Below are 15,552 nucleotides of genomic sequence, written 5' to 3' on the forward strand. Positions count from 1 at the left end.
CTTTAAAGGAAAACTTTGTCCTTTTCAGAAAATTATTGTCCTAAAGTTCTGTTCCTATATGAGTCTGTATGTATTTATTGCTAAAATAAATACAAAAAGAGGGCAGATGCATTTAGAAAAGATAGAAGGTCAAACCTGTAGTGACACTTTGTATCAAAGCTAACTTTAGATATTCCCCATTGGTTAGCCTGATTTAAAATGTTTTTGATGTAACAGGGACGATTATTGAAATATATTTTTGCTGTTTCCTCCTCTGTGCACTTGGATTGCTAGCAGCATCACTGGTAGATTTCATTATAACCAAGCAATGAAATTTCTATTCTTTCTGTATAGTGCTTTCTGTGAACCATGAAATTATTCGCATGTATGGAATATTGCAAGGTATTAACTTTTTTGAAGCACTATCAATGTATAATTCAAAAGAGAAGTGTATGTAGAATACCCACACCATACTGCTGCATAAGCCTTGTTATAAATTTCCTTTTTTTCAATCTGTGGAAATCTTATTTTTAGGCTATATTGTTTTAAATTTTTTAAAGTAATTTGTTTGACACGTTTAAATTTGCTTATAAACCTAATGTCTCCCTTTGTCTTACATGTTCTGCCTGATCAAATGTATTTCAAGAGTGCGCTTCCCTCCTCTAGGAGAAGCAGTATAGGATTTGGTGAATATGGGGAGTATGAATATTGTGGCTTATTTGTAATGTTGCAAAACTTCTACCATACAGTCTAACATTCAAGAGGAGCTTAAAAACAAAGCATAAGCTAAAAATTTGGAAAGTGAAAGGAGGTGAAGTACTCCTTTTTGAGGATATACTGGCTCTCGTCCCTGAACTGGTGCCACCTGTTCCTAGTGGAGCAATGGTAGCTCTGGGAATGCACGGGGTATTTTCTGGCAGAGACTGGAGTAGTTCTGCCTGACCAGAACTGCTGTTGCTGCTGTGTGGAGCAGGGGAAGGAAGAGGGGACATCTAGGGAACAGACTGTATGGAAGAGGCTGAGGTTTTTCAGGAAAGATGGGTAACAAGTGCAGGGCACACCTCTCTTAAACTCAGTTTAGTCAATTCCCTGCTGACTGAACCATGTGCTGAAAGCCGTTATTTCACCCAAAGTGTCTTCCTTCTGCTCCTGCTTCAGGTCTGTGTATGAAGAGTCTTCAAATGTAATGGTTTGTTTCTTAGGTTATGGACTTGGTAGTGAACATTGGGACATAGGCAACTTAGTCGCTGCCTCATTCTTTGGAGCAGGCGTGCTGCCTTTCATCAGTGCTCTGTGAAATCCATTGTTTGAGGAAAAAATAATCTCATATAATATAGGGGTTTTTTAAGACTCTGGTCTAATCATTGCAGTTTGCAGTCTGGCTTCACCCCCCTATGCTTGCCATAGACTTCTGAATTTAAAGATGGGAAGGAAAGTCGCTTTCCGGTCTAGATGCAAGATGGGTTTTGCCACTGATGACTCTCTGCTTCGGTTCAATGGTGTTACCCTTCTTTCTGCTTTTGTTCTGTTCTCTTTCTTCGTGGGCCTTGCCTATGTAATTAGTCCTGTGAAGTGTGCTTTCCTACTTGCCTGCTAGTTTGATGTGACACTTTAGGGCCCCATCATCCATGCTGATCTCTTTTATGTTTATGCCATATTAATTTTCTGCTTTTGCATGTTCTACAACCATCTGTATGTGAGTGGCTTACAGTCTAGTTCTACGTTCTAAAAACTGTTCCTTTTCAATTTGGAACAGGAAGAATTAAAGTCTTTTTGTTTTTCCTCTAAAACTCTCTTCATGGATACGTAAGAGTCAATTCTTGCTCTGACTAGAGTGGAACACTTGTACCCAATTTTTGCTCTCTCTGATCTGAATTCCACAGATGCCATAATAACTTTACTTGTCATTTAGTTTGATAACTTTGATGTACTTATTAAGTGATATCTCAAGATACTTATCTTCAAGATACATTGAAGCCTCAGAATACTTTTGCATAGCATTTCAAAGATGTAAGGCTGTTGATATGGTTGAAGTCTTGTCCGAAATCTCTTACACATCAAATACTACCATAACTTTCTTCTGTGTTGACAGGTGTAATATTGCTGCACACATCTGTTTAAAAGGCTGCTATAAAGTTGATTAAGATTTAGTGCATCTCATGGAGTGTGTTGACTGCTTTTGTGTTCTGTTGGTCCCTGCCCATATATATATATGAAAACACACAAGCTCTATCACAAGCTCTAACAATGGAAAAGTTAAAATTTCACTTAGTAAGTTGGTATTGAAAAATTGATAGGTATCTAACTAGTGGAAAATCCCACAAGCCAAACCACTTTTCCAAATAAGTTTTTTTTGTCTTTTGAAAGGATAAAGTCAGAATGATTGTCTTGTGTTGGTGATAAGCTGTAAAGACTATTTGTGAAACTGAGTGCATCCTACTTAGCTTTAATAAAGGAGCTGATGATTTTTATGCTTCTTAAATGAATTTCTAAATAAATGGAGCACAGAAAGGCACCAAGTTTAGTATAACATAATCCAAATTAAAAAAAAAAATGTAGCAGTGTCTTAGCTATGCTAACCTGTCTTTTAATAAAAAGTAGTTTCTTTGCATATCTGTATATTCTATTACAATGACAGAAGTACGGCTGTTTCAGAGTAACAAAAAACATTTTAAAACTATGCTTTTGGTAAATAAGCCTGCTTTTTCGTATTCTTCATGTAATGGTTGGGAAGAACTCATCATAAATTGATTTTGTAGATATCTTTTCCTCAAAACTTTCAAAAAGATTCTCATGTTCTGCATGATTTCTCCATAATGTAATGGGATTCTGGTCTGTTAACTCAGACGCTAAGGCAACTGGCCATTATATGTATCTTTACAAAACCCTTTAAAATAAAGCAGTTAAAGAATAGGCAAGTTACCACAGGAAAATAAGGATGTTTAGCTTTCAAGAACAGCCATCTTAATTAGGGTTACATGGAATGGCAACAGTGTGTCATACATCATATCTTTTTTGTTTTCAGTTGGATAGATTTGCCAGTATAAGAATTCCGGGAAGTAAAAAGGAAAGACCTCCTCTGCCGCATATGAAGCAGTCACATTCTACGGATTGGTCATCCACATCTACGGATGCAGAGGATTTTGCTCCAAAACCCCTGTCGGAAAGAGAAATCATAGCTCTGTTTGAAAAAATGATGGTAAGAGTCTTGCACTGATTTCTTTTACTTAAAGGATGACAGCATGGCTAACTGACAGATGAAGCCTTCTTTTGTGCATGTGTTCTGGTCTTTACCTGAATTATTAATATTGTTGTCGTGAGTTGTAATTACATGTTTTTTAGGGTGTTTCTCAGGGGATGAAGTCTTTGAATTGTTTTGAACAAGATTTTGCTTCATGTATATTTAAAATGGAAACTAAAGATTTCTGATTATTAGAAGTAAGATTATGCAACAGGTTTTGAGGACAAACAAGAAATAGGGAATCCTGCTTGCTATCAAGATGACCCGAAACTTTTATAAAGGGATTTCATGCCTTTGAATGTCACAATGTCTTACACAGAGAAGACTTTTTAGGTTCTTGCCTCCAAAGCATCGTTTTTCTGCACATTCAGTCTCAAATTTTCTTCCTTGGCTGTCGTTGTTACTATGCCGCAGAAGAGCAGTCACTTGCTGGACAGATCATGTGGCATTGGTACCACCTCAATAGGTTGTGGGTTTTTTTGACATGATGATTATGGTATTTTGGGTAGAGAAGAGTGACTGCAATCTGAGGAGCACAAGAAGACATTAACAAGGAGAGTGATGCTTAGATTATTATTTCTTTCTCTACCTCACAGCTAGTAATAAGTAACTCTTGAAACATGAAGGGACTACCAGGGGCTGGGATGTGGAGGAAATTAAATGTGCTATAAGAGAAGTACCTTCGTGAAGTTTGAAATTCCTAGTACTCAATAATGTCAGTTTAGTTTTGAAGATGCTTTTGTAGAACTGTTGAGAGATGTGACTGAGATATAGGGTTCAGGATTTTCCTGGTTAAGCTGATGAAGGGGAGGACTAATTTACCATGTTACCAGCTTTTGCATTTGTATCTGTTGTTATCACATGGTCTATTTTTGGTGGTATACCTCAGTGTCTAGGATATTTTACTTCTGTTGCTCAGATGTTAGGAAATGGGAGAGTTTTTTATAAAACTTGAAAGTATACCTCCCTGCGCACAACCCCTGCTATAAAACTCTAGGTTGTATTTCTCTACCATCACACAGAGGTTCTGATAAAGGACAGTGTGTGATGTTGAGAATATGCCATAAAAATGGAAAACTTCCAATAAATCCTCAGAAACCTACTACTGTGTGTCTAGGTAAACAGAAGTGCTTATATCCATCGGTCCTGATGCAATTAATTCCAATTTTATAAGTAATTTGCAAAAATATGTTGAAGTTATGATGATATCCTGGATAATTTGAATGCTTTCCTAGTTTCGTTGAATAACAAAGCACTTAATGGAATTTATCAAAGACAGTTTATCAGTGTTATTTTAGCTATAACATGTAATAGAGGATTCTTCAGATTATCCACACTTGAATGGAATGGAATAAAGCTAGTTTAGTCACAGTAGATTACATAGCTAATTATATATTGTAGCCTGTAGTTTGCTGTTCTGATCAAATTAAGTGATTTGGTGGGGTGGGGTGAACAATTTGAATGTTGTAGCCAGGCTTTTGGAGCTAATTTTACACAACATAAAAATAGTCAATTGGTTGGTACTGAAGGGAGCAGTTTCTAAATTCTGAAGTTTCACTGAATGTGTTACATGATGCTTAGGGTTTTCCTGGGTGCATGCTGCTTCCTTCTCCCAGTCTTTTCTGCAGCGGTGTCCTGTGTGGTTTTGATGGCAAAAATTATGAAAGACCTTATAAAACCAGGCGGTTAAATCTAATAATTAACTGTCATTTAGTTACTTTCATTTCTGTTAGTGCTATTAGGAAAATATCAATGTGAAATGACTTATTTTCCAAAGAGGTCTTGCTCACCTATTAGAGTAACTTGAAATTACTTAAGAGGAAATAAAAGAATGGAGTTGAAATATTCTATAATCTTTAAGAGGAAATAAAAGAATGGAGTTGAAATATTCTATAATCTAAGGCACATCTGATGTGTCCCTTGTACTGCTGAATACATCTAATCTGTATAAATCGGTTGCTTTTAATGATGTTTCATTTGTTAAAAACAGCAAAGGAATTACTTTTTACTGTGCACACAGACAAAATATTTTCTCTAAATAGACCTGCCACTACATCCAGGATTATGGAATACAGTTTGTACTGATAGGTTTCTTACTTCTCCTTTTATTTTAATGTGATTAGAAGTTAGATATTTTTGCATGAAACCGAGCCCTTTGTTTCTCTTTGTTATGTAAGTTCAGAAGTTATTTCAGAAAACTTAAAAGAGCAAATCTGAAAGAAGTGCAAAACTTCTTTAAACAGAAGAATGAACTTTGCAGTAACTACAGGCTAATGTGAAAAGCTTTTTTGTTTTTGTGTGTTTTCCTTCCCCTTAGGTAGGATATACATGCATTTCAATGTTATTATGGAAAAAACCCTGTGGCATATTGCAGGTGAAGAACTGAAGATGCGATAAGTCTGAGAAAACATTGAGAAAGACCTAGCCATATATATCTTTATGAGACTTGAAATGGAGTACTTTGGTTTCAGTGTTCTTACATTTCTGTTTATGTAGGTTTAAAAATACAATTTAAGTTTTAAATAAAATATAGCTATGCTTGTTAAATATACATGTAAAGTGTATTTTCATTTGAAGCCATTATTGCTATACAATTGTATCCCTGTGGAAAGGAATCCTGAGGCACAGCATTCCAAAGGTATTCATTGAAACTTGCAGAAAACCCTAAATTTATCTGGTAATGTGAATCTGGACTTGACATTACTAATTGATAGTATGGGTTGTCATGTGCATAGCTCAACAGATGTGTTGCCTGGTAATAAGAACAGTTGTAAGTATGTTGTGCATTTAAAATAAGGCAACTAATTAAACTGAAATATTACATAAAATGAGAAATAACCTGTAAGAACATAAGATAACAAATGAAAGGCTACAGGGAATACTAACATTGTAGAATTTTTGGCAGTCAGACTTGATTTCAATTCCCCCCTGTCTCCTTCGCCCTCCACCCCACGTTTAACCTAAGCAAGTGTCTTAGATAAAGCATAAATATTTTTGAGCAGTTGTTCAGAATTCAAAGCTTTAGTATTTTTCTGGCTTTGCAATAATGTTATTGAAAAAATATTTAAAGCCATAAATGGAAAAGAACTTCCTTGTCTGGTCTTATTCTAAATGCCTTTTAGCAGTCCCCGATTCTTTATGACCAAACCCATATATCACTGAATTGTAAAAGCCCTGGCTAGTTTATGTATTTAACTGCTAAATGCTTGACCAGTACATTAAAATTTTTATGTTGAGTTGTTGTGGAACTGGTTTAAATTTGTAGGTTTCCACCTAACCATTTAACAACGTGCTAAACAGCCTTCATATATCCTTCCTTTGAGGAGTTGATTACACTAGGATTTTGATTTTGAAGTACTGAATACGCTACATTTGGTGGTTGATTGTGTTCTTTCTCACCTTAAAAAAACCTGCAGTGGCTTTTGTAAGCTTTGTTTAAAAACAGGTAACTTTATTTCACTTTTTTTCCAAATGATGCATATACCCACAAAAAACTTTCAACTTTTTTATGTCTTGGAAGAAAATGATCTCTTTGCATGCAATAGATAGTCCCAACAGTGGTTTTAATGCATGAGTGTCACCTGCTTGGTGTCACCTGCAAACTTGCTGAGGGTGCACTCAATCCCTCTCTGTCTATGTCATTGATGAAGGTATTAAACAGCACTGGTCCCAGTACAGACCCCTGAGGGACACCACTTGTCACTGATCTGGACACTTGACCACTACCTTCTGGATGTGACCATCCAGCCAATTCCTCATCCACTGAATAGTCACAGAATCATTTGGTTGGAAAAAACTTCAAGATCATCGAGTCCAATCATAGCCTGTCTGCTACTAAACCATGTCTCTACCCACCTCATCCACCTGTCTTTCAAATGCCTCCAGGGATGGTAACTTCACCACTTCCCTGGGCAGCCTGTTCCAATGCCTGATAATCCTTTTAGTGAAGAAATCTTTCCTAATATCTAATCTAAACTTCTGTATCTGTCCAATTTAGAGAGAAGGATGTCATGGGGAGCCATGTCAAAGGCCTTACAGAATTCCAAATAAATTACATATGTAGCTCAGGTTTTTGACCTTTGGATCTATGTTGGAATGAATGAATTGTGATGGGGTCTTGATAATAGTTGAAGGTGTTGATTTAATGCTTGAGTCGCCAAGAGTTTAGGCCTTACCTAAAGGTGAATACTATTTTGTGAACTACTCTCAGGATGAAACAGATTCTGCAGCACAGGATTAAGTATTTGGGAATTGAGAAACAGAATTAAAGAATAAATGGACATATAATGAAAAAGGTCTTTCTAACAGACTGGTTTGTGCACATTTATAAATATTTGAAGTTTTAAATAATGCTGTTCTGTAGTTTAGTGTGTGTGTGTGTGTGTGTGTGTGTGTGAAACTGAAGGTGATTTCTAAGAGATTATGCTAGTAATGGTCTTGATGCACTTGTTTATCCTGGAAGAGTTGACTGGTGGTTTTTTTTTTTTTAGTGTAACTTGCTAGAGAAGATGGGTAAAGATTTTTATGGTTTTGAGTGACATCTAACTTATGAAAAGGTGTTTGTGTAACAGCTTGTAGTTGCTCAAGTTTGTATTTCTGTGTATTTATTTTTTTAAATCAGTTTCTTATAGTTAAATGGCTATTTTGCTGAGTGACATTTAAAACTTTTTTTTTTCTTTGCCATATTCTAGGAAGATATGAATTTAAATGAAGACAAGAAGATGCCATTGAGAGAAAAGGATTTTAACACCAAAAAAGAAATGGTGATGCAATATATTAGCACTGCTTCAAAGTCTGTAAGTAAATTTCTCAGAAGTACGTCAAAAAGGACTTAACGTTTACATTACTTCCTATCAGAGAGAAAAAAGTGATGCATGCATGTTTCATTCTTTTGACTAGCTTTTGTTTCTTGTAGACACAAACATTTGTAGGGGCACTATCTCATTATTTTACAAGCTGCAGTGAAAGATATGCACTTGTCTTTGAGGTGCTTCTTCTGCACACAGAGCACTGCTTGTTGTTGGTAAAGGTATGGCTATTAGTGGAAGTGGAAAGATTCTGCAGAAAACCAGAAAAATAACCAGAGTTCTGCTAACAGACATTGTCCAATACTCATTCATTTCACTCCACTTTGTTTAGAGACTTCTTAAAGAGTTAGCTGAAAGCATGCTTCTGTAAGTATGTCTGCATATGTTTTTCTGTAAGTATGCTGTTGCCATCGCTCTTTGTAGTGTGTTCGGGGGCTCCCTGTAGAAGAATTGCTAAGAATAACCAGTCTGGGAGTTTGGGACACTAGCAGTACTTTCTGAAAATTTGAATGGTAGCAGATATTGTATGCTTGGAAGAATTCTGCTCAAGTACATCAGTATTCTGCTAGTACTTCCTTGTTTTCTTGTAATATATAGTGTTTAGATGAAGCCTTATTTCTTCCCTTAAAAACATTATCTTGGAGATGTGGATTGCATATAGTTTAAACCATCATTACTTGGAAATATTGAATGAATTGTCTGTCTGTTGTGGTGTCATGTCTTATTTATGAGGAAACAGTTGGAGAAGGGAGCAACAGTTGTGTTTAAAGGCTGTTATGTGACTGCGAATTCTCATCTACCAAAAGCAGTGTGGTTCTGTTTGTTGTTAGGGATTGTTATGTCCAATGTATTTTCTATGTTTTTGTAGCTTTTTATATGTATTACAATTATTTGAGGTTAGAAACAGCGTCACATTTTTAAGTGCTACATATGCATACAAATATATTTCAGCCCAGAGAAATTTTAAAAATCAGTTTTTGTGTTATGGAGTTAATACTCAAGTGGCAATAAAAGTAGCATTGCTGTAATGTTACTCTACCATAAGTTTTGTTGTTCTGTATGTTGAACATACACAGACTGGGTTTTTAAAGTGAGTTTTTCTTCACAAGATCTTGTTTTTGTTGTGCAGCTTACTCCCTTGTAATGTTTTAACTGGATTAATTAATGCTGACTTCATACTGCATCTGCTCACAGACCAGTTGTTCTTCAGCTGAGCAATTAAATTTCTAGAGGCACTGATGCCTCAAGATATTTCCTGTTTCTCAGTTAACCAAAGCATTTTGAACTTAAGCAGCTTTTCCCATGTAGAAATATAGCTAATATAATCAGTTTCACAATTGCTGCCAAATGCAGCTCTCATTTTATTTAAGCACCGGCAGATGTATCATATTCTTATTATGTTGCAGAACCTTGGTATAACTAGGAATAAGTGGTACTTGGTACTGTGGGTGTGTTGCACAGACAATCACAGTTTATTGGCATCTTTTGCGTAAGGTCACGTTCAGAGCTGAGTCTGAAATGGGATGACTGGTTACTGTCTGGATGTTGATGTGAGTCTCCATTGCTTATGGCACTGTCTTCAGATGGGTCAGATGAGACTCTGAAATGTCATGTAGTGAATTCTGATAGTCTGGCTGGGCTCTTGTCCCATGTGACCTTTCCACTGCACACATTGCTATTGATTATTTTAAACTACTTCCAAAATATCTTCTAACCATCTTAACTATATGTCCTGTCTGAACGACTGTCCTATGTGACTGTTCTTGCATCAAGATAAAGCAGTTTTAGTCACTATTTATAAGTATCTTAGTTATGTCCAGCTTGGTTAGTTTAACGGGAGGAACTGCTGGGGGATGTCACTGGAAATGACAGATTCTCCACCCAGAATATTAATCCATATGCTTAGGTGTACAAGTAGCGCTTATCAACTAGTCTGTGCACAGCAGGAGCTGCCAGGAGAATTTCTGAGACTTTCTGAAATTTCCAGCTGGAGAGCTCCTGTAACATTTAGTTAAATACTTTATTGTGAAGGCTTCTAGGGGTTTGCTTGGTCATCTCGTGTCCAGTCAGACCATTATCTCATCTATGCAGAGACCAGCTGGGAAGATCCAGGCCTGCACACTGCACTGTACGTGCTGCACATGCACAGAGGCATGGCCCTGATCCCCTGTTACACCACAGTTGTAACGATTTCCTCCTTAGTAGTCTGGTCTTTGACATCTGGAACATCTGTTGCTCAAATCTGAGGAAATATACTTGGAGCAGAGAAGTAGTATAGCCCCCAATGGCCCTGCAATGTTCCCTTATCACAGAGCCATACAACAGAATGATTGAGTCTGGAAGAAACCTCTGGAGGTCGTCTTGTCCAACCCCTTATCTAGTCCATTTTTTAATATCTCTGATAAAGGAGATTGTACAGTCTGCCTGGGCAACCTGTTCCAGTGCTTGACTAGACTCAGTTAAAAACATAAGAAGGGGGCAAGGAGGGATGTTTGTGTTTGTCCTATGTTTAACCAATTTCCTGTGTTTTGGCTTGTGCCTGTTGTCTTTTCACTGATAGGGTTCCACTGAGCCTTCTCATCTTGGTGCTAAGCAATCCCAGTTCTAACACCCTTTCCTTGTACAACAGATGCTCCTTTAATCGTGTCCTTTCTGGACTCATTCCAACATGTCCATGTTTCCATTGCCCAGAACTGGACGCAGTACTCCAGATGTGTCTCGCCACTGCTGAGCTGAGGGGAAGGATCATCTCCCCAGACCAGCTGGTGATGTACTTCCCTATGGTCAACTTGTCATCCACCAAGAGCCTAATTTTTTTTCCTACAAACCTACTTTCCAGATGGTTTGCCTCAACACGTGCTGGTGCATGGGATTATTCTTCCTCAGATTCTGGATTTAGTGTTTCCTGTTGTGGATCTCTCTGAAATTCCTCTGCCCATTTCTCCTGTCTGTTGAGGTCCCTCTGAATGGCAGCATAGCAGTCTGGTCTGTCAACCACTCTTTAACTTCTCTGCTAGAAACTATTTCACCATGCTCTGCTTCAGGAGGAGAAAAGTTTATTTTCAATACTTCTTGACAATCTAACAAAGTGAAAAAAATATCTTCTGTATGAAGCTCTGTATAGTAACATAATGAGACTGCCTCACCATTTACAGTGGATGATTTCAAGTTGTTATTGCACTGCAAGTTTAATTCTCTTCAACTCCTGACCTAAGCCACTAGCTAGTCAAGTATTATTTAGTAACTCCCTTTAGTGCTACATGACAGAATAATTATGCTTTTGCTCTCAAAACAAGGAATCTTTCCAATGAAAGAAGGCAGATACAGATTGTGTACCCAAGTATATGCCTCTTTCTTGGAATTTAGGTATGTTCTGTAGAAAATGTATCTATCTTCTTTGTATCATAAATGGATATTAGGTGGAGTAGAGTTCTTATTTTCTGTCTACAAATTGTGTCTTTGCAGCTACTTAAAAAAAAAAGGAGAGAGGGATACTCATAAGAATAGGGTCAACGCCTCTTAGATTTGCCATTTTAATTGCAAATTGTAGAGCTTCATTAGTTCAGTATAACCATTGCTTTGTTTAAAACAATGGACAATTTATATCCTTCAAGTCATTAATATCTGCTGTGGTTTAACCCCAGCCAGCAACTGAGCATCACACAGCTACTTGAGAGTTGGAAGAATAAAAGTGAGAAAACTCGTGGGTTGTGATAAAGACCAATTAATAGGTAAAGAAAAAGCTGCGCACACAAGCAAAGCAAAACAAGGAATTAATTTACTACTTCCCATTGGCAGGCAGGTGTTCAGCCATCTCCAGGAAAGCAGGGCTCTGTCATGCATAATGGTTACTTGGGAAGACAAACACCATCACTCTAAATGTCTTCCCTTTCTTGTCTTCAGCTTTATACACTGAGCATGATGTCATATGGTCTAGCATATCCCTTTGGTCAGTAGGGGTCAGCTGTCCCAGCTGTGTCTCCTCCCAACTTCTTGTGCACTCCCAGCCTCCTCACTGGTGGAGTGGTGTGAGAAGCAGAAAAGGCCTTGACCCTGAGTAAGCACTGCTCAGCAATAATGAATATGTCCTTGTATTATTAACGTTGTTTTTCAGCACAAATCCAAACCATAGCCCCATTCCAGCTACTATGAAGAAAATTAACTCTATCCCAGCCAAAACCAGCACAATATCTTGAATTTGTTTTAAGCAAGATTTGACATCGCAGATGAAAAGATGAAGCAAAGTCAGTGTCTTTCAACCTATATTGCTTGGACAGAAAGTATTTTGTTTACACAAAACTACTTTTGCAGTGCTACGTTAACTTGCCATTGCATTTTCCTTTCTATCTCTCTGCTCTTTATGTCCCCATTTTTCTCTCCATCTGCCAAATAAAAGCAAAACCCAGAAAGTAAGGCAAAAATCCAAACACAAAGGTAGAGTAAGTGTCCTTATGTTACTGCACCAATAGTCATATTTGTGTTGCACTGGATTCTTACAGATCGCAAATACAAGCCATGAGAAGCTGGGATTTATCTTTAGAAATTCAGTAGTTCCAAAGAAGTAGGTTTTTTGTTGTTTTATTTTTGAAGTTCTTTTGCTTTAGCCCTTCGAGCCAAAGCTAGTCTGTTTTTATAATCCCAGTCTCACGTACTTCTCATCTGAAGGACCTTCAAGGGAAAAGTGTTTTACCAAGTTATCTGTGAGAACTCAGGTTACTGCAGCAACATCCTGAATACTCTACTGGTTCTTCCCTCTGTATTCTCATATGACTGCAGTCACCCTTCTGGACATGTGCCCTGTGATCTCTTCAGAGCACCCCAGAATTCATTTTTCTCTTCTGTTGAGTACTGAAAATTAAGATGTTTGCAATGTGTAAACAGAATCCTTTCATTACCAAAATTGTATTTCACTGAGTGTGCACGATACATTTCTACATTTGATGCCTGCTGCTTTTGAATACTGCTTATAAATTTGTTTTTAAATTGTCAAAAATTTAGTCAGTGTTTTGCATACATAGTAGATGGACAACACAGTTACAGGTTTAGGACAAAACTGTATTTTTTCCCCCTGTTATTTTCAAGGAACAGAAATGAAGGTTAGCTGTTAATAATCTATTCAAGTTCTAGATGTGACAAGTAAAAAGTGAATATATTTTCTGTATTTCAGGGAAGTCTAAAGAACAGTCGGAAGATTTCACCCCACGAGTTTATTCAGGAATTAAAATCTGGGTCAACAGATGAAAGACTAGTCACTTGCTTAGAATCTCTCCGTGTGTCCTTGACTAGTAATCCTGTCAGGTAACATCATTAACACATACTGCAAAGATTAATCATATTCTTATTTCTTAATGGATTAAAATTAATGGATCTGTAGATGTGCTTGTTTCAGGGTTTTCCAGATAATGAATATGTATGCATTAGTGAATGATTCTACCTTTTTCTTTTTTTTTTTCATTGATTATGTATCTCCTGTAGATCTGTTTTTCAGTAGAATTCAGTGATCTGTACAAGGTAATGCTAAGAGAATATAAAACAAGTGTAGTGCAGAGCAGTTCACCTTGTTTTCTAGTGCTAAACTCAAAAGTTTTTTTCATTTTTATTTTTGAAATATTCTTTTAACTCTTTAATCTTTTGACTAAATGTTATGAAATTTTTGGACAAAGTAGGTTTTCTGCAAATGTTTCACTTGGAGTAAGAAAAGGGTTAGAAATCTGTGGATAGGAGTACAGGGAAAAGACCTCGTGCTTTTGTGCATGAGAAAATGGAAAAATGAATGTTTTCCTTTTCATAAGCTTACTGTATTTTATGCCAGTCCTTCAAAGCATGCTAGAAGGATATGATGCATTGTTGATACCAAAGTATTGCTTTGATACTTTTGAGATATTAGTTTCTTTAACTTACTGAGATAAGTAGTTCTTGATAGCAACACTGTCTTTTACTTAGTTCAGTCAAATATAAACTGTGGTAGATAGAAAATTTGACAGTTGAATCTAAATCTGAACTTGATCTTAATTTACTAAAATTTAATTTCAATTTGAAACATTAAGGAGAATGTAAGAGACAACATCAAAGAACTATAATGTTTGGATTGGAGTGAAACTCATTAAGTTAGTGGATATAAGGCTTAAGAATAGATTGGAATTTGAGAGTTTTGAATTGGAAGGAGAGTGCCTGTGGCTTGCAAAAACACTAGAGAACAGGTATTTAAGCAGCAGTTTAAGTTATAAAAAGTAATCTCTACTACTTGTCCATGAAAGCATTTTAGTGTACAAATCAAAAGAAGGATCACAACCAATAGAACATATGGGTTCTGGTGTACTGAGTGGTGTTAAGAGAGACCTCACTAGGCTTAAAAAGAGCATTTTAAAAATAGCATTAATAAAAAGCCCCAAGTTCTTCCTTAGGGCGTATATACAAAGCCAGCAAAAATTTAACAGCACCATGCTGTTCTTCATCTTAAATTTGTGGAGTAAACAATTTTAAACCATGTCCCCTTCATTCTGATGAATAATAAGAGTTCATGATCGTTGAGTGAAGATATTGGTGACCTTGATTTTCCAGTCAGCAGCCAGATCTTTGAGAACGAACTTGCTTTGACACATAAATACTGAACTCCAATCTAGCTACTATTAATCCATGATTATTTTTAACTCCAGCCTCATATCATATGGACAGTGAGAAATAACTGATGAAACTTTGGGATTTTACTTTTTGCAAGTATAATTCCTAAGAATAAACTTAAGCTTTTTTAACAGGATAAGAATTAAATTTAGACTGGATCTGGCCTGACAATCTTCACGTTTGTAGGCTGTGATCTATTTGACAATGTATAATTTAGGGTTTTTTTTTCTCTTTTTCCAATTATTATACTTTAATCTACTTTTTAATCTTGTTGACATTACAGTTTCTAATGCAAGGACTGGTTCTACGACATTGTTTTCAATTAGTCATTTTCGTAAAATGTATTTTTAGTTCACAGAGAAAATCTGAATCAAATTGTATTGAGTAGTTTGATCTTGTATTGAAATCCATGGGTTACTGCAAAAAGTAGTATCAATACAAAAAGAAAGCCTTAAAAGCAAAATATATCGACTTATCTTGGTCACTGTTCTTCAGGTAAATAAATGGGGTGTTTTAACTTCACAGTTGCCAACACAGTTCATCAAAAGTGGTTCAGTGATCTATCTGTACAATGTATTACAATTAGTTGTCACAACTATTTCTTCTCCTTCTGTATAATAGCTGTAAGAGATTTAGCTCTTTTTATTAGGAGGACATTTTTAATAAATTGAAAATAGGGGCACTGATAGCCTAATATTTTGTCAGACAAAAATCTGAGTGTTTGCTCTGGATAGTGCAAGTGATCTTCCTTTTGTGAAAGCAGAAGAAAGGGTAGTTGTAACGCAGCAGTATTTTAGGCACTCACTCGATCATTCTCAGCATCCTCAGCTGCTGGATGTAGGACAACTGTCTTAATACAGGATCACAGAATTACAAAATCTTAGGAGTTGGAAGGGACCTCGA

At 36.5% G+C, this 15,552-nt stretch overlaps 1 protein-coding gene across 1 annotated transcript; it reads left to right on the top strand.

Moving 5' to 3' along the window:
- Window positions 1-3,004: 3,004 nt before the first annotated feature.
- LOC104534898 (protein diaphanous homolog 3-like) lies at window positions 3,005-13,326 on the top strand (the record flags this gene model as incomplete). The annotated part of the gene is made up of 3 exons (XM_010179608.1): window positions 3,005-3,178; window positions 7,912-8,016; window positions 13,196-13,326. Coding segments are annotated over 3 exons (410 nt in total), but the record flags the coding sequence as incomplete, so codon positions are not given.
- Between the last annotated feature and the right edge of the window lie 2,226 nt (window positions 13,327-15,552).

The sequence above is a fragment of the Mesitornis unicolor genome, unplaced genomic scaffold (genome assembly GCF_000695765.1).
Source record: "Mesitornis unicolor isolate BGI_N332 unplaced genomic scaffold, ASM69576v1 scaffold24632, whole genome shotgun sequence".
NCBI lineage: Eukaryota > Metazoa > Chordata > Aves > Mesitornithiformes > Mesitornithidae > Mesitornis > Mesitornis unicolor.